The 19,521-nt window shown below is 45.1% G+C and overlaps 1 protein-coding gene across 3 annotated transcripts in view; it reads left to right on the top strand.

Moving 5' to 3' along the window:
- The window catches only part of ADGB (androglobin), a 221,736-nt gene that overhangs the window by 18,385 nt on the left and 183,830 nt on the right, over positions 1–19,521 (top strand). For all 3 annotated transcript variants that reach the window (XM_030556520.1, XM_030556521.1, XM_030556522.1), the window contains exons 2-3: positions 3,911–4,070; positions 9,702–9,794. In XM_030556520.1, the coding sequence (XP_030412380.1) occupies positions 3,911–4,070; positions 9,702–9,794 (253 nt within the window). The remainder of the gene's footprint in view (positions 1–3,910; positions 4,071–9,701; positions 9,795–19,521) is intronic.

Below are 19,521 nucleotides of genomic sequence, written 5' to 3' on the forward strand. Positions count from 1 at the left end.
GTTGTCCTTGAAGTTTTTTTTAAACTGCCAAATACTTCATTTATATTTAATATGTACATCTATAGGGAAACATAAGAACAGACAATTTTTATTTATGTATTTGATAATTTGAGTGTATGTGAAAGCACGATGCAGTAGTCTACCCCACCCATGCCATGAAAAGGTTAATATTGGCCTGAGAGGACAATTAAGCTTCTTGCTTGTACCTGGACTAATTAGAAATAAAGCCCAGCTGGAGCAAGACAAAGCTTGTTGGTCCATAAGAAGTTGGGTAAGGCCAGTTGTGAGAGGAGGCTGACTAGAGAGATTCTCTCTGGGAAGATGCCTGAAAAGCTTCTCCAGGGTTGGGCTAGAGGCTTAGTTGGAGTCTCCCTGAACTCCTGAGTAAGGGAAGGAGTGGGCCAGCCCTGGCATCATAGGGTGGGTTAAGGCATAGAAGGGTGGTCAAAAGTGTGCCTGAGATGGAGTGGGCATCAGATGAGCTGAACTAGGCTGAAGGTTTGGTTTTTGTATATCTAATTTTAGGAATTCAGTAAAATAGTTGGGATGGAGCACCAGGACAGTCCTATGCCTTCAACAGGCCAAAGGATAGAGAGATGAAACTGAGGCACAGCTGCTGAAATGCCACCTCAAGCTAAAAGGGGGTGTGTTGTGGTGACATATTGCTATTCAAAGGAGCTGTTTAGGGGTATGTTTGTATGGTAGTGGCACAGCTATGGTGCTGCAGCTGTGCCTCTGTAGCATAGATGCTTCCTACGCTGACAGAAATGGGTTTTTTAATTGATGTAGCAGTTCTCAAACTTATTTGACTCGGCATCCTGTGTGTGTGTGTGTAGTCATTTATTTACCCCCTCCCAACCCCGTACATATACCTCCACCCAGCTCTGAAGGCAGAGCAGAGCGCAGGGGCTGCTGGCCACGTGCTGTCTCTGAAGGCAGGGCTGTGCCAGTAGCAGCACAGAAGTAAGGGTGGCAATGTGAAAAGTGATATTGATGAATATCACTTTTGCCACCCTTACTTTTGTGCTGCTGCTGCCACCCTGGGCTGAGAACTGGAACCCCACCACCTCCAGGTGAGAGATTGGGTGAGAGAGAGAGGGGTGTGTGTGTGTGTGTGTGTGTGTGTGTGTGTGTGCGCGCAAGCCTAGGATCCTTCCCATGGGGATTGAGGGGCAGAGGGAAGGAGAGCCTATGTGGTGGGGCTCTAGCTGTCCCCTTTATCCTTGCCTCCTGGATGTGGACGGCCCTTCTGCATGAGCCCCAGCCACCTGGGGCTGACAGCCAGAACTCTTTTAATAATAATAATAATTAATAAAGGCACACAGCTTGCACCTACCTTAACACATTCCTGTGCTTCCCTTGAGAGGTCTGCCCCACAGTTTGAGATCAGCAATGTAGTTAATCCACCTCTTCGAGAGACAGCAGCTGAGTTAACAGAAATATTCTTGTGTCAACCTAGCTATGTATACACAGGGGGGTTAGGTTGACTTAGCTATGTAACACAGGGTCTGATATCTTTCACAGGCCTGAGCTACATAGCTAGGTCATTGTCATTTTTAAGTGTAGACCTAGCCTAGATCAATTTTAAAAGGAGCAAAAATAATGATCATCATGAATACTGAAACCTCTAGTAGAGCTGGCATTCTGTTCTTCACGGGTGTGCATATATGCATGTACAGCAAACTCAGTAAAGAAACTGAAAGTGGGGTAGTTCTCTGGTAATTCACTAAAATTCTGCTAAGTATCTGCATGTCTGGAATATCTTTTGACATTCTGTTAAGAAGATGTGGTAGAGAAAATGATCCTGTTAGTGAAAGATCAAATATCTTAAAGGAGATGCCTGAGGCTTTTTATACTTGATAGAGATAGAAGAGAAAAGTGAAGATTCACCCCAGAGAATACATCTGTCTTCCAGTTTGTGAAGATGGCTTGGGCTATACCTTTATAATATACAAAGCAGAATACACATGCAGATTGTACTGAATTTTTATAATTTAACTCCCAGGAAGAGTTAGTACACTGACACACACTACTAGTACTTGATTAAATAGTGAAGGATCATTAGTTTTGACTTCACTTTGTTCTTGCAGCTAATAAGAAGGTAAGAGTAAAGAGTTTAACATTAAAGGATGTCACCTACTAATACTCCAAGAATACCTATTTGTGCAGTCAGTATTTATGTGATTAGAGCTGAGGCATAATTAATTAGATACTCACTATACTGAAATTCAGGCAATAACATGTACCATAGAATTAAAAATATAAAACAAAACTGAATCATGAGGCTATGATCAGATTATCTAAACTGTCACATCTGTAAAGTGGTCCTGGAGATGCAATAAATCACAAAAGGAAAAGCTTAAGTGGTTTGTATATTCACCAGAACCCCAGGAAGAAATTATAGATCTGAAATTCAAAATTTAATTGTTTTATATTCTATTATCAATTATTTGCACAGCAATATAAATACACACCCAATATAATATGACCCATTCCAGGATTTGAAAAGTCCACTCATCCACAGCAAGTGGGAAGATTTCCCTTGCAAATATGTACCCCTGCAATTTTCAGTTTCTGCTGAATGTCAGCTTTCATCTTAAAAAAATCACCACCGCCACATCCACACAAACCACTTACGATAATGGTTGTGAAGATAACTTTCCAAGTATAAACCAAAAGAGTGTTGTCGTCCTGAGTCTACAGACATACAGCTCTAGGTCCTCTGCTGCTGCTCATAGGAGATAGAAGGAATGTGTTGTAAGGAAGGGGCCCAGTCTTCTTTTCTTGTTAAACCCACATCATCAGAATTAGAAAAATGTTGAGAAATTATATATTAAAAACCCCTATGAACTAGAAGGATTATTTAAATAAGATATATACTTTATTTGAAAGCTTCTGGAAGTATAAAAGCCCTTCTCTGAGATCTTGATTCTGCTGCTGTGCAGATCTCAGAGCGCTGCTCAGCAAGTGGAGCCCTCTGCGGAGCACCCTGCATGTTACATGATCTCAAGCCTGCCCATGTGCAGGAGACAAGCCCCCACGCAGATGCAGTGAACTCATCACAGGGGAGCACATGGCTCTAGAACAATGCAGGGAGGTGGATTCTGTCTCAGGTCACCTTTCTGTCTGACTGAGGTAGGCTGTCCACACCTCAGATGTGCCTCTTCTTCAGCAAGGTTGTCTGTGTTTGGGGCCATGGTGCTCAATGTTTGGGGCCAGGGTACTTGTGGTGCAGCTGCCAGGTTTCAGCAGGTCCCTGCCTGGTCCCAGTCTTATAGGCTGCTCCTATGCTTGCAACAAGTAGATTTAAAGGAATTTTGTTGAGGTCTTCTGTAACATGTACCCTTTCACTCCCTGATCACACATCCATAGGGGAGGAAGTGCCATGCCCTGATTCCAGTCATCATCATGTCCCTTTTTATTCTGCAAATCCTGTGGAGCTGCATGTGTATGAACTATTTCTGCTACCTGGCAGCCAGGTGTATGTATTTCTCCATATCAGGCAAGACTAGGGGATCCACACAGCAGGATCACTGTGTTGGGTTCAGCACAGTTAGGGATCCCATCCATGCTATAGCTCAACACCTTGTTCCACTGGCAGGCTCCATTTCATACTCCATTTAGTAGTGGCTTTACTAATGTACTTTAAAATGGCATGTGCTTAAATGCTTTGCAGGATTACTACTCAGAATTGTATCTAGTAGTTTTAAAGACCTTTTGAGACTACTTTTTCTGAATTCAGAAAGGAAAGGTATTGTAATTAGTAGCACTAAACTTTTTTATTAAGTTAAATTAAAACAATGGGATATGAAAATGTGTTACCTTGTGAAAATCTTTCTATTGTACACATTTTCTTTCTTCTCTGATGTAATCTTCATTTTAAATTGGCTGTTTGTTTGTTTCTTTTCAGGCCAGCTGCTGTGTTACCCAGTGTGGGTGCTGCTAGTGAATCAAAGAAAGGGAAATTTCCCATTTGGCCAGAATGGAACGAAGCAGATATCAATGCAGAAAAGTGGGATGCAGGAAAAGTTGGAAAAGAGAAAGATAAAGCTGGAAAGAGTCCAGTTTTAGTAAGTTGAATATTACTTTTTCAGATTAATTTGTCTACATACATTTATTTAATAGAGTATGCTTTGCTTTAACTTCAGAATAATTTGTTGTGGATAAACATGTTAATTTCTCCCGCATATCTTTTTTAAATTGTTGCCTAAGTTTAAATGGGCTCCTCCTAGATCAAGTCCAGTCTTAAGCTAAATGTATTTTGCCTCTTCTCATTCAAATTTTAAAAAGGAAGACATACATTTTTCTGTTGTTTGTGCAACAGTTGTCAAACTAAATAAAGCAGAAATGTTTCAGATCATAATTAAAACTGCTGCTTCTTATGGGAGCAGACATATTGCTTTTACATTTTCAGACAATCTGTAGAGCCCTTTGTAAAAGTATAAACAATACTCAAAAAATACTTACTAATTATGCTTGTGTAAAACACAGAAAAATAGGCTTTACTAGGGGCTCATGATTCCTCGAGTATTGCACAAATCTTATAGTCTTAAATAATTGTTAGTGGTCATACTTTGAGTTAATAATTATTTGTTGGTCCCATTCCCCTTACCTAATGGGTTAACTAATATATTGTTTCTTTACAGGGATTATAAACACAATTGCATAAATTATTAGCTTTAAAATAATGCTTTATGGCTGTCCAGCACTGCCCCTTTTGTGGAATATAGGATGGGAGGAGGAAGTTCCCCTTCAATACTGTTTACTTATGGGGTGACACCAGTTTGGGGACCTAGTCTCCCCCACTTCTCTTCTCTGTGGCAATTACAAATTGCCCTACATCAAAATCAGTCTCTGCAATCCTAGTTCTGTGGGCAGAGAGAGGCAGGATGTGCAAAGGGGACATAGAACTAATTTGACTCTAGCTGTATCGATCTTGGCTAAGCTCTGGTGAATATGCCAGCTGTAGAGCCACATTATCTGGCAATAAGAATGCATGTGCCTTGTACTTTCACATACAAGTGAGTCAGTTTTTGGCTCTGATTTACAAGCCGGTGGTTAATAAAACTGAGAAAAATAGATTTATAATAATAATCTTGGTTGGGACCATCAGACACTATTGTAATATAAATAATACATAAAAATAATATTAATTGAAAATCTTTATCCTTTAAGCATCTTTCCAGGGCCGGCTCCAGGCCCCAGGGGCGGCATGCCACGGGGGCACTCTGCTGGTTGCTGGGAGGGCGGCAGGCGGCTCCGGTGGACCTCCCACAGGCGTCCCTGTGGACGGTCCGCTGGTCCCGCGGCTCCGGTGCAGCATCCGCGGGAATGCCTGCGGGAGGTTCACCGGAGCCGCAGGACCAGCGGACCCTCTTCAGGGATGCCTGCAGGAGGTCCACCGGAGCCTCGGGACTGGCAAGCGGCAGAGCGCCCCCCGCGGCGCGCCGCCGTGCTTGGGGCAGCGAAATGGCTAGAGCCGGCCCTGCATCTTTCAGTGTATTTCTTAGAATGCTCAGACCTTTAGCATCAAGCTGCATTGCTCATTGCTGCTTTCATATATGTGATATGGAAAAAGGATGTTAAAAGCTTTTGGTCGCTGGTAAAACACACCCCTCGTGATAACTTTCTCTCTGAAGTACTTCTGTGATTACTTGTGGAACATTGATTGTCCAGAGGGAGAGGAACATTTCATTTTTTTCTCATTTGATCCCTCACATAATGTGAGGCCATCCTCCATTTATGTGAACCATATCTTTAAGATCCAAATTCTCCCTTTACATTTGCATATGGTTAAATTCACTATAAGCTGTGTCCACATCTGAAAACAGAATTTTGCCCTCACTGTGGAACTCTATGCTAACTTGGTCAAACAAGTAACTACAGTATCCACTGGTCAATTTGTCAGTCCAGCCTACTAGGCTTCATTTAAGCTTTCAGACCATAACCATGTCTGCAAAGGTCTGTATTCCCTAGAAGCTTTTCTACTTCTCTCATATGAGAAACAGAAGAGAGAAACAGAGTAATGATTTTTCATGTTCTTCTAATATCTTTCCATAATTGATAATTATTTAAAACACCATAGTCTTCCCTCCCTGAAACTGTCTCTGCCGATTACCCTGTAGTAGCTTGCAGTCCTTGAAACATGTCAAAATGGCTTGGCCATTAGGTAATGTCTGTCTCATGCTGCCTGGTATTGGACACAGGTAAGAGTGCCAGTCTCAGGCCAAACTGCCAGAATACAGGGCATATACCCCCATGTCAAGGTATTTTTCCCCCAGTTTGAACTTTAGCATCCAAAAGTGGGGACCTGCATGGACCCTTCTAAGCTTAATTCCTAGCTTAGAACTGATAGTGCTGCCACCAGCCAAAATATAGCACACTTTCTGTTCCCCCAAAACCTTCCCTGGGGAACCCAAGACCCAAACCCCTTGGGTCTTAAAACAAGGAGAAATAAACCATCCCCCCTTCTTTTCCCCTCCCAGACTTTCCCCTCCCTGGGTTACCCTGAGAGGCTACACTGATCCAAACTCCTTGGATCTTAAAACAGAGAGGAATTAACCTTCCCCCTCTTCCTTTCCCCCCACCAATCCCTGGTAAGTTCAGACCCAATCCCCTTGGGTCTTAAACAAGGGAAAAAATCAATCAGGTTCTTAAAAAAGAAAGCTTTTAATTAAAGAAAGAAAAAAGTAAAAATTATCTCTGTAAAATCAGGAGGGAAAATGTTTACAGAGTATTCAGATTCGTATAGCCTAGACGGACTCCCTCCCCGCTAGCCTGAGATTCAAAGTTACAGCAACAGAGGTAACAATCCTTCCAGCAAAATACACATTCACAAGTTAAGAAAACAAACATAAGACTAATCCGCCTTTTCTAGCTAGTACTTACTATTTTGAACATGAGAGACTGTTTCAGAAAGATTGGAGAAAGACCTGGTTGCACGTCTGGTCCCTTTTAGCCCCAAGAGCAAACAACGAACAAAAAAACCAGCACAAAACAAAGACTTCCCTCCACCAAGATTTGAAAGTATCTTGTCCCCCCATTGGTTCTCTGGTCAGGTGTCAGCCAGGTTCACTGAGCTTCTTAACCCTTTACAGGTAAAAGAGACATTAACCCTTAACCATCTGTTTATGACATGCCAACTTATACATGCCTCCAAAATACATTACTAGTTATTATAAAGCCACAGATAGTCCCTGTCAGGTCCTTTAGTCCCTCATGAATAACCCAGAAAAAAACAGACTTCTGTGATAAATAATTATCAAAACCAGAAATCACATATATTAGGTTCCTCCAGCTCCAGGGAGCTAGCCACTTACTTCAGGAACATACTTCAGGATTTCACCAAATACCACTCTGATCCTTTAGTAAGCTAAAACTAAAGGTTTATTAATATAAAAAGAGAGAAAAGAATTATTAAATGGTTAAAGTGAATCATATATATTATAATGGATTTCAGAGTCTGTAGATCAGGATAATAGCAGTGATGTTAAATCTGCTAGCTTGCAGCAAGTCTCTGGTATATCCAAAAGATTGGAGTCCTCAGTCCATTATTCAAAGCTCCTGTCCCTTTTGTTAGAAATCACAGTCCAGAGATGTGGAACAGGAATGAGGCAAGAAGGGGATGTCACAGTCTCCAGTTTATATTCCCAGTCCATGTGCATGGAAAAATACTGGCTCAAACAGGGAGTTTGTTTGAACATGATCACATGTTCTACGTGCCCTGCTGAGTTCATTGGGTCTTCATTGTCCATATGCTCTCTGGGGCTGACTGGAAGAGTTGATTCTCCTTAATGGCCCATCAACAGATGGCTGGCGAGTCTTGATGTAAATCTGGCTTGTGGGTGCTACCCAGGAACACAACATGTTTAGTAACAAGCATACAGTAACATTTTATAACTTCATATACACATTTGATATATATATATATATTTCAACAGGATAATAATACTTAGGAGATTATAATTTTTCTATTGATCCCTTACAAGGCATACTTTTTACAAGATTTATCACACTGTGTAACATTGGTGACAATAGTGCAGACGATCTCCTTTTTTATACAGTATCACAGCCTGCACATCTGCCCACTGATGTAACATTCCAGCTACAGGTATTTAAGGTCCTATCCATGTACCTATGTACCTATGATCAATACCTCTTTTTCCACCAGTGTGAGCAGTCTCAGAATCATTTCCACATCATCAATTGCACAATGAATTTATCCAAACTTCCTATAACCTGTGTTAGTTTATTCTTAGATGGTACTTGTTCATTAGATGGCCAAAGTTTTAAACTTCAGTGGTTTAACTTTTAGCCCCGAAATCTGTATCCAAATACCTGATTTAGCAGCCTGATGTTCAGATGCTGAACACTTATAGTTTGGATTGACTGCAGTGAGAGTTGTAGATGCGCAGTCCCAAGTTTAATTCCCTGCCTAAATATGGATTTAGGGGTCTAACTTTAGGCTTCCCAGGTAGAAAACTTTGGGTTTAGTGTTGTTAAAATAATTTTTGTGTTAGCGTAGGATTCACTCAATTAGTTTTAAGATAGAGCTTGACAATCTTAAGAGTGGGATTATATAATGGGGGTTGCCTGTGACTGAAGGAGACTCAGCTTGATGATCCAGGAGGTCCCTTTCAGTCCCACTTACTCATGGCAGATCTGAAGAAGCAGTAAGCCTTTGAGCAATGAGTTTGTAAGACAAAAATGTTTTTTATGAATCAGCATTTTAAGTGTTTAAAAATTACTGGGAGAATGGTGCTTTCTGAAGTTGCTCAGACTGTGTGGTCTTTACTCCCGGAAATAGTAGCCCAAACAGAGTTCTTCAGGCAGCCTTCCTGGAAGACAGAAAAAAATAGGGAATCCAAATAATGTGGCTTGGATGGGAGGCGATAAAAGATCTGGAAGTCTTAGGCTCCAGGAAGAAATGGGAGATGTGTTCACATTTTACTTTGGCAGTAAAAACAACACAGGTTGAGTACACTTCTCCTAGTCATGTCAAGCACCTAATGTGCTTGACTATGGATTTTGCAGAGACAGTATATTCTGAGAACTCTATTTATTGGTAAGTAACCACCTTTTCTCTTCATTGTGCCATAATGTGTGATTTTTCGTCCCAGTGAATAATCATGAATAGGGCTACAATTTTGTCATGAAGGTCACGGAATCTGTGACTTGAGCTCCCAGCACCTGTGTCCTCTGGCAGCTGGGAACTGTGGGGGCTCGAGCTCCCAGCCGCAGAGGGAGGCAGGGATGCCCTGCAGGCAGTTCCCAGCCAGGGTGGAGGCAAGGGTGCCCGGAGCTCTGAGATAGCAGAGAGACCCCAAACTCCCAGGCGCTGCAGGCAGCGGGGCTCCTGGGAAGTCCCAGCTGCCGTGGGTGCCCCGGAGCATGGAGCCGCCATGGGCGGGTGTTGCAGGCAGTGGGGGTACCCTGCACCTCCAAGCCAGGCTCCCCTCGGTAATGTGGTGAGCCTGCAGCTCCCCATTTTGTCATGCATGTTTTTAGTAAAAGTCACAGATAGGTCATGGGCTTCCGTGAATTTTTCTTTATTGCCAGTGACCTGTCTGTGACTTTTACTAAAAATATGCATGACAGCATCTTAGCCTTAATCATGAGCAAAGAAGCATTCTAAATCTTGATGATCCAGTGGAATAGTTAATACAAACTGCTCAATTTTTGTACATGAATATTTTATATAGCATGTCTTTGAGGACCCCGAAGGGAAGATTGAATTACCACCTTCCTTAAAAGTGAATTCCTGGAAACGTCCACACGAATTTTTAACTAATAAGGTAAGCAGCACGTATTTTAACTCTACAGAAGAGTAGATACAAGATCTTGTAGTGATGAAGACTTTACGTTAAAATTGATTTCCTATTTTTCTGACAAACACATTTCATAGGGCAAAAACTTCAAAAGTTTATATATGCTACTGATTCTCAACAACATCTCAAAAAAAGTATGGGTCATAGTCTTTCACCTTATTCCCTGAGTTGCCCCAATGAAACCTATTGCATTGTCTTTTTATATGCATTGCTTGTTCTGCATGAGAAAACTAAACTGAAATGTAATTGATGACTGCAGTGTTAGTAGCAGCCACAATTGTTATAATAGCAGAGTGGTAGAATTCAAACTTGCCACAACTGGGCTAATGAATTGCAAATGCTTGGCACATCCTTGCAAGGGAAGAGACAACTATTACTCTGGAAGAGACATATGCTACCTTTCCTCAACTAAATAAAACAAGAAATTTACAATGAAGGAACTGCAAGCCTCTCTCTACAAATGCACTCTTTTCTAGACTTGTCAGCTGCAGACATTCTGGAGACAGGTACCTCAAAGTCCTCATAAAGTGCCTCCACCAGACAATAAACAGAAAATGGTTTATGAGACAGATGAAACATGTTAGAACTTAATCATAGGACTGGAAGGGACCTTGAGAGGTCATCTAGTCCAGTCCCCTGCACTCAAGGCAGGACTAAGTATTATCTAGACCATTCATGACAGGAGTTTGTCTAACCTGCTCTTAAAAGTCTACAATGATGGAAATTCCACAACCTCCCTAGGCAATTTATTCCAGTGCTTGCTTAACCACCCTGACTGTTAGGAAGTTTTTCCTAATGTCCAACCTAAGCCTCCCTTGCTGCAATTTAAGCTCATTGCTTCTTGTCCTATCCTCAGAGGTTAAGAACAACAATTCTTCTTTCTCCTCCTTGTAACAACCTTTTATGTACTTGAAAATGATTATTGTGTCCCCTCTGTCTTCTCTTCTCCAGACTAAATAAACCCAGTCTTCCCTCAGAGGTCATGTTTTCTAGACCTTTAATCATTTTTGTTGCTCTTCTCTGGATTTTCTCCAATTTGTCCATATCTTTCCTGAAATGTGGTGCCCAGAACTGCACTCAAAACTCCAGTTGAGGCCTAATCAGCACGGAGTAGAGTAGAAAAATTACTTCTCATTTCTTGCTTACAACACTCTTGCTAATAGATCCCAGAATGATGTTTGCTTTTTTTTGCAATAGTGTTACATTGTTGACTCATATTTAGCTTGTGGTCCACTATGACTCTCAGATCCTTTCCATGGTACTCCTTCCTAGGCAGTCATTTCTCATTTTGTATGTGTGCAACTGATTGTTCTTCCTAAATGCAGGGCCGCGCAGAGGATTCCGGGGGCCTGGGGCCATCGGTGGCAGGCGGCTCCGGTGGACCTCCCTCAGGTGTGCCTGCGGAGGGTCCACTGGTCCCGCGGCTCCGGTGGAGCATCCGCAGGCACGCCTGCGGGAGGTCCACCAGAGCCGCGGGACCAGCGGACCCTCCGCAGCCATGCCTGCGGGTGGTCCACCGGAGCCGTGGGACCGGCAAGCGGCAGGGGGCACCCCACGCGGTGAAATGTCTAGAGCCGGCCCTGTTCGGCAGCGGGGGGCCCTTTCATTTTGGGACCCGCCGCTGACGTGCCCCGAAGACCCGTGGCGGGGGCCCTCCGCCGGCGAATTACCGCCGAAGACTGGGTTGCACTTTGGCGGTAGGTCCCGCTTCGGCGGTAATGCGATGGCGGGGGTCCTTCTGCCCTGGAGCGGAAGGACTCCCCCGCCAGCGAAGACCGGGAGTGGAAGAAGCTCCGGGTCCTGGCCCCGCAAGAGTTTTCTGGGGCCCCCGAGCGAGTGAAGGACCCCACTCCAGGGGCCCCGAAAAACTCTCGTGGGGGCCCCTGCGGAGCCCGTGGCCTGGGGCAAATTTCCCCTCTTGCCCCCCCCCCCCCCGGCAGCCCTGCCTAAATGGAGTACTTTGCATTTGTCTTTATTGAATTTCATCATCTTTACTTCAGACCGTTTCTCCAGTTTGTCCAGATCATTTGGAATTTTAATCCTATCCTTCAAAGCACTTGCAACCGCTTCCAGCTTGGTAAACTTTAGAAGTGTACTCTGTATGCCATTATCTAAATCATTGCTGAAGATATTGAACAGAACCGGACCCAGAACTGATTTTTGAGGTACCCCACTTATGTCCTTCCAGCATGACTGTGAAGCACTGATAACTACTCTCTGGGAATGGTTTTCCAACCAGTTATGCACCTGCCTTATAGTAGCTCCATCTAGGTATTTCACTCATTTGTGTATGAGAAAGTCATGCGAGACCATATCAAAAGCTTTACTAAAGTTAAGATATACCACATCTTCTGCTCCCCCTCCACAAGGCTTGTTACCCTTTCAGAGAAGGCTATCAGGTTGGTTTGACATGATTTGTTCTTGACAAATCCACGCTGACTGTTACTTATCACCTTATTATCTTGTAGATGTTTGCAAATTGATTGCTTAATTTGCTCCATTATCTTTCTGGGTACAGAAGTTACTCTGACTGGTCAGTAATTCCCCAGGTTGTCTTTATTTCCCTTTTTATAGATTGGCACTATATTTTCCCTTTTCCAGTCTTCTGGAATCTCTCCTGTATTCCATGACTTCCTGTATTGCATGTTCCCACCAGGGTAGTAATGTTCACATACTACCAGACAACAGAAAGGTGGTTTCTTTTTATTTAGCAAGTCTTAGGCCATGGCTACACTTACAGTTTTGCAGCGCTGGTAGTTACAGCTGTGTTCGTACAGCTGTGTAGGGCCAGCGCTGCAGTGTGGCCACACTGACAGCTACCAGCGCTGCAGTGTGGCCACATTTGCAGCACTTGCAGTGCTGTTGGGAGTGGTGCATTATGGGCAACTATCCCACAGAGCACCTCGTCCCATTTTGGCGCTGTGGCTTGTGGGAAGTGGAAGGAAGTGTGCGGGTCTTTCCGATTCCTGTTCCAAGGCCCCGTGGTGCTTTGCTACACATTCCGAGCAGTTTGGCGGCATTGTGAGTCTGCAGCGCGATTTCTGAGATTTCTATTACAAATGGAGCCTGAGCTGCTGAGGACCTTGCTGATGAATGTTGCCAGCACATCACGCATGGCAGTGGAGCTATTCCTTCAGCTCCAAAGTGACAGTGAGGAGTCAGACGATGATATTGAAACGCCTGACACTCAAGACACTCAATTGCTTGTGGCAGTAACAGACGTGCTTAGCACCATGGAACGGCGCCTTTGGGCTCGGGAAACCAGCACTCAGTGGTGGGATCACATCGTCCTGCAAGCATGGGATGATGAGCAGTGGCTGCAGAACTTTCGGATGAGAAAAGCCACTTTCATGACACTGTGTGCTGAGCTCGCCCCTACCCTGCGGCGCAGGGACACGAGATTGAGAGCTGCCCTGCCAGTGGAGAAGCGAGTGGCTATTGCAATCTGGAAGCTGGCAACTCCAGACAGCTACCGATCGGTGGCAAACCAGTTTGGAGTGGGAAAGTCCACCGTTGGAATGGTGCTGATGCAAGTTTGCGCAGCCATTAATCGCACCCTGCTAAGAAGAACTGTGACTCTGGGGAATGTGCAGGACATTGTGGATGGCTTTGCAGAAATGGGTTTCCCTAACTGTGGAGGGGCAATAGATGGGACGCATATTCCTATTCTGGCACCACCCCACCTGGCATCAGAGTACGTTAATCGCAAGGGGTATTTCTCCGTGGTTCTGCAAGCACTTGTGGATCACCGTGGGTGTTTCACTGACATTTACTCAGGATGGCCTGGAAAGGTGCACGATGCACGCATCTTTCGGAACAGTGCCCTGTTCAGGAGGCTGAGGGCCGGGACTTTTTTCCCAGACCGCAAGATCACAGTAGGGGACGTCGAAATGCCCACTGTGATCCTTGGAGACCCCGCTTACCCCTTAATGCCATGGCTCATGAAACCGTATACAGGGAAGCTTGACAGGAGCAAGGACCGGTTCAACTACAGGCTGAGCCGGTGCAGAATGACTGTGGAGTGTGCTTTTGGCCATTTGAAAGCCCGCTGGAGGTGTCTTTATGGGAAGCTAGATTTGGGGGAAAGCAGCATCTCCGCTATTATATCCGCGTGCTGTACCCTCCATAATATTTGTGAAGGGAAGGGTGAAAGATTCAGTGAGGAATGGACCTCCGAGGTTCGACGCCTAGAGGATGAATTTGCACAGCCAGAGAGCAGGGCTACTAGAGAGGCCCAGGAAAGGGCTTCAAGGATTAGGGATGCCTTAAGGGAGCAATTTGATGCTGAGAGCCAACAGTAATGTTTGGTGCCTTTGCTGTGCTCCTTTCTACCTTAGGGTACAATATTTACCACTTCCTGCAATAATAAAACGTATTGTAAAAGCCATAAAATCCTTTATTCAAAGTACAGTACATAAAAGGCCAGGGGGGTTAGGGTGGTGGACTGTACATTCAGAGGTTTGAATATGTCCTGTTTGGATTACTGTTCAATGTCTGCTGCACTTCAGGATTACTATGCTGCAGGGTAATGGGGGTGGAGTGCACAGGGTAAGAATTGTAGTTATCAGGACTGGTAGGTGATCGTACAGGTGTTGGGGGCAGCTGGGGGTAATAAGAAACTGGCTGCTGGAGAAAGGTGTTTTGTGCAAATACTGGGGAACAAGAAAGAGAGCTTTGGGAGGGGTGTGGGTTACCACGGTACAGATCTGCCTGCATGGCTATGAGAGACTCGAAAGACTCAGTTTGGCGAGCCAGGAGGCTTATCATCTGCTTTGAGGTTTTTTTGGTAGCCAATTCCTTTCTCCTGCTCTCTGTTTGCCTCCACTCATACATTTTCTCTCTCCATTCCTGCGTCTTCCTACTTTCTCTGTTGTAGTGAATCATAACTGCTTTGATCAATTCTCCTTTTGATTTTTGCGGATTTTTTCTCAAGTTCTGCAACCAGCATGAGGCCGGTGATCCGGCTGCATTAGTTAAGGTCACTAAAAAAAACATAGATAGAAACATGTAATACACAGAGGCTACATTGTTTATTATCACACAGTGAAGGAGTTTTTAGACTTTTTGTAGCATCCTTCCCACATACCTAACATAACACAGAGAGGCCAGGGAAGCAAAGGCATGGCGAGCAATGGGGTGAGTGTTTCTGCCCCGACTGCACCTGGGAGGGGGAATTGACCGATGGGTCACTGGGGTTTATCTGCACTGGGTACAGGAGGTAGCTGGTGTCATGCACAGGGGACAGTAGTGAACAGGAAGGTGGCGAGCTGCTGGCCGGGGGGGCGGTCCGCGTAACTGCCGGCCTGCTGGTGGGGGGGGGGAACCGCACAGCTGTGCTGGCTGCCTGCTGGGAAGGGGGGAGAGACCGGAGGGCACCGTGGGGCTGGCTGCCTGCTGGGAAGGGTGGGGAAAAACCGGAGGGCACCGCGGGGCTGGCTACGTGCTGGGAAGGGGGGGGAAGACCGGAGCGCACCGCGGGGCTGGCTATGTGCTGGGAGGGGGGGAGGAAGACCGGAGCGCACCGCGGCGCTGGCTACGTGCTGGGAACAGGGAGGGAGGAAGACCGGAGCGCACCGCGTGGCTGGCTGCCTGCTGGGAAGGGTGGGGAAAAACCAGAGGGCACCGCGGGGCTGGCTACGTGCTGGGAACGGGGGGGGAGGAAGACCGGAGCGCACCGCGGGGCTGCCTGCCTGCTGGGAAGGGCGGGGGGAAGACCGGAGGGCACCGCGGGGCTGGCTGCCTGCTGGGAAGGGGGGGGGAGAGACCGGAGCACACCGCGGAGCTGGGACCGCGAACCTGGCGCCCTGCACTCAAGTATCCCTAAATTCTCAACAGGGTTTCCTACTGCCAGATATATCACTGCTGCGTGTTACCTGTGAAGAGAGGGAGGGTCTTCTACAGCAATGTGGATTCCGCCCTGGCCCCTATGCAGCTTGCCTGTGTGCAGCCATGGTCCCCCCACCCCTCGCTGCACAGTGGATCGGACGAGTTAGCATGACCGGGACAAGGACCACGGTGGCTCTCCCTATAAACTTGAGAAAGCAAATTGCGCACGCTCTGACTGCAACTTTTCAAGAGATTACCGAGGCAGATTACAGAGACGTGACAGAGCAAATCAATGGGCTATTCCACGTTTAGGCATGCATGCAGGCAGCCATAACCCAAACCCTTATCTCCCAAAACATAAAAATCTGCTTACCCCGAGCACACTCCGCAGCTTCTTCCTCACCAGCAACTTCCAGCTGCTGCGACTGGCTAGCCTCCTCCTGGCTTGAGAAGAGCTCCTGGCTGCATGCCTCCTGGGACTCCGGGGTGTCTCCCTCCACGCCAGTAGCCTCACTGTCGGCTTCCTCTACATCCTCTCCCACTTCTCCCTGCTCTGAACTCTCCATCGTATCGTGGTCCTCGGATTGGCAGTGGGGTCACACCCAAGTATGGCATCCAGCTCCTTGTAAAAACAGCAGGTTGTGGGGGCAGCTCCTGAGTGGCGATTTCCCTCACGGGCTTTGCAGTAAGCATTCCTCAGCTCTTTTATTTTGACCCTGCACTGCAACGCGTCCCGTTCATGGCCCATTCTCAGCAAGGACTGTGATATCTGCCCATAGGTATCATAATTTCTCCTTCTGGAGCGCAGCTGTGCTTGCACAGCTTCCTCACCCCAAACACTGATGAGGTCCTGCAGCTCGGAATTGTTCCATGCTGGGACTCGTTTGGGGCGTGGAGGCATGGTCGCTGATTGATTGAATGATTGATTGCACTCCACACCTGGCTGAGCAAACAGGAAGGGGATTTTTAAAATTCCCGGGGCATTTAAAGGTGGGGTCAGCTGAGCCCAGGGCAGTGGAGTGTGCATGATTACCAGTGAGGCTTCTAAGGTATGCTGGGATACCTCCTTATACCACGGAGGTCAATAAAAGCGCTGGTGGGCGTCCACACTTGCTGACCAGCGCTGGATCACCAGCGCTGGAATCCCTACACCCGAGGCTCCACCGGGTGTACAGCCAGCACTGCAACCAGGGAGTTGCAGCGCTGGCCATGCTTTGCAAGTGTGGCCACATCCTAAGTTGCAGCGCTGTAACCCCCTCACCAGCGCTGCAACTCTCTAGTGTAGCCATGGCCTTAGGGAACCCAAGTCAGAGCATCGCACCCATGTGACCATAAAAAAAATTGAAAGTTACATTTGAGGAAAAATGCAGCCTGTCAGTCTAGCAAATTCTCAGGACAAAGAATTGTCTCAGGACAACTGGTACACAGGGGCAAAGTTATGAAGAGAAGAACCTCCCTGTTTCAGGTGCTGTCCAGCTGTGTCACCAGTGAGCAGAAGGGGTTAACTGCATAAATAGAGCTAATTGCCTACTCTTGTAAATTCACAAAACTCCAATTTTTTTCCTACAGGTCTCTGTATGTTAAACTTGCAGGAAGATATGCCTTCTTGATTCTCTGCAGAGACAAAAAGTGTATTTTTTTCTCCCTTTTAAGAATGCCAAAAGGTCTTGGGAAAGTATCAGTGGGTCCAGAGGGCCTAATCCTGATTCTCCCACATGTGCTGTTCAGACTGTGGTTTTACTTGAGCAGAACATTGAAGTAGAAATCTGCCATGCAGATCTGAAGATTATGAATGTACCCATGATATGTTATCATCCTTGGTCTCCCACTTCTTTGAACTGCCTACATAACATGTCCGTATCTTTGACAGTATTTGGCTGGTTAATATCCAGTAATGTTTTTTATTTGTGCACAACTTTATTTAATTTTCAGCTGCTTTTAAATAGAAAACAAAACAAGAAATGAATAATCTGCTTGCCATGTCACAGGTGAAGTGCTCTTCAACTCTGAAAATCTGTTGCTGCTGTTTAAATTTAAAACTATCCTATTTCCTTTTTATTCCCGTTTGAAATCTGAAGGTTCTTAAAACATTTTGCCTGCCTCTCTAGCTTTTCAGTCTTGTCAGTTTTACTTGTGTCAGCTTGTCAGTTTCATTTTTTATTAAATATGCAGTAAGTGTGTTTCAAGTTTACATTTTTAATGGGAGGGTGGGGGTGGAAATTCACAAGAGCAAAAGATTGCATGATAAATGCTGCCAAAATACATAAAGTAAGTTGTGATAGCTAAAGGACTGGAGCAAAGGATATGGCAGCCAGAAACAGATAAACCTATATGTATATAAAATCCTTCAACTATAACATCCATCTTCAGAGTCCAATGAATAAAGCATTTAATTTGTTTAGTATTTGATCAACTCTTGTTTTGGTTTTAATCATCTTAATTTAGTGCCAAGTTGCTAAAATTATTATAAACGCTATAGATACTAATAAAATGATCATAAACACCAAGTGATGAAATAATGTAGTTAGTGTTAAATGTGGCAGAAACAGAAAAGGATATGGTGAGCAAGAATACGTGAAGTAATAAGAAAAGATTCAAGCAGCTGATCAGAAATAAAAGTGGTTTTGTTTGTTTCCAAAGACTTCCACTGCAATCCTTCTATCTGTTATTGCCCTAAAATAAACAAACGCATGTTCCGGTTGTAAGCACAGGGGATAGTGCCCCAACCCCCTTTTTTTTTAAACTAACTTTCCTGTTAGTGTCTTGGTGAAGTCTACATTTATATCAGGTCATTTTTAGCCTAGATTGCATATGTTTCTCATTGGAGCATTAAAGATTGAAGTCAGAATTGAGTTACTGATTATTTTTAAAAAATATAGTTATGTTTGGCTTGAACTCTTGTTGCCATAATCTCTCTCTCTCTCTCTCTCTCTCTCTCTCTCTCTCTCTCTCTCTCACACACACACACACACACACACACACACACACACACACACACACACACACACACACACACACACACACACACACACACACACACACACACACACACACACACACACACACACACACACACACTGTTTGGAGAAAGAACATTAGTGAAGAGTCACCCTTTGGAAAAAAAATGCAGTTGTCTTATGATACAGTGTGAAGTTTTAAGTTGTGAATAAGTGGAGATGAAACAGCTGCTGAAATAGAACGTGTTTCTCCAAATAATTCTTGAGAACTCTGTGGGATGGAAGTAGTAAGGAACATGCTACACACTGTTTAACTCATTCTTAAGAAACTTTAAAATATTTGCACAGCTGATAGAAATTGAAGAGCCAGGCCTCAAACAGGAAGGAAGGAACAAATGTTGTTTGTCTATTTTAGAACTATCCACTAATCCAGGGATCGACAACTTTTGGCACGCGGCCCACCAGGGTAAGCCACCTGGCAGGACAGGGACCAGTTTGTTTACCTGCACGTCCGCAGGTTCGGCCAATCACAGCTCACACTGGCCGCAGTTTGCCTCTCCAGGCCAATGTGGGCTGCAGGAAGTGGCGCGGGCCAAGGGATGTGCTGGCCATGGGAAGCAGTGGCCAGCACATCCCTTGGCCCATGCTGCTAACCACAGCCCCCATTGGCCTGGACCAGCGAACTTCGGCCAGTGGGAGTTGTGATTGGCCGAACCTGCCAGGTGGCTTACCCTGGTGGGCCACGTGCCAAAAGTTGTCGATCCCTGCACTAATCTTTCACTATAGAAAACTATTCTTCATATTGCAATGACATTAACAAAAATCTCTTGTCACTTCCTATACACTGCAGTAAATTTTTTGAAGTCATATAATAAAGCATCTAATAAAAATCTCAGTTCATCAAGTGATTA

This window comes from Gopherus evgoodei, chromosome 3 (genome assembly GCF_007399415.2).
Source record: "Gopherus evgoodei ecotype Sinaloan lineage chromosome 3, rGopEvg1_v1.p, whole genome shotgun sequence".
In the NCBI taxonomy this organism is placed as follows: Eukaryota; Metazoa; Chordata; order Testudines; family Testudinidae; genus Gopherus; species Gopherus evgoodei.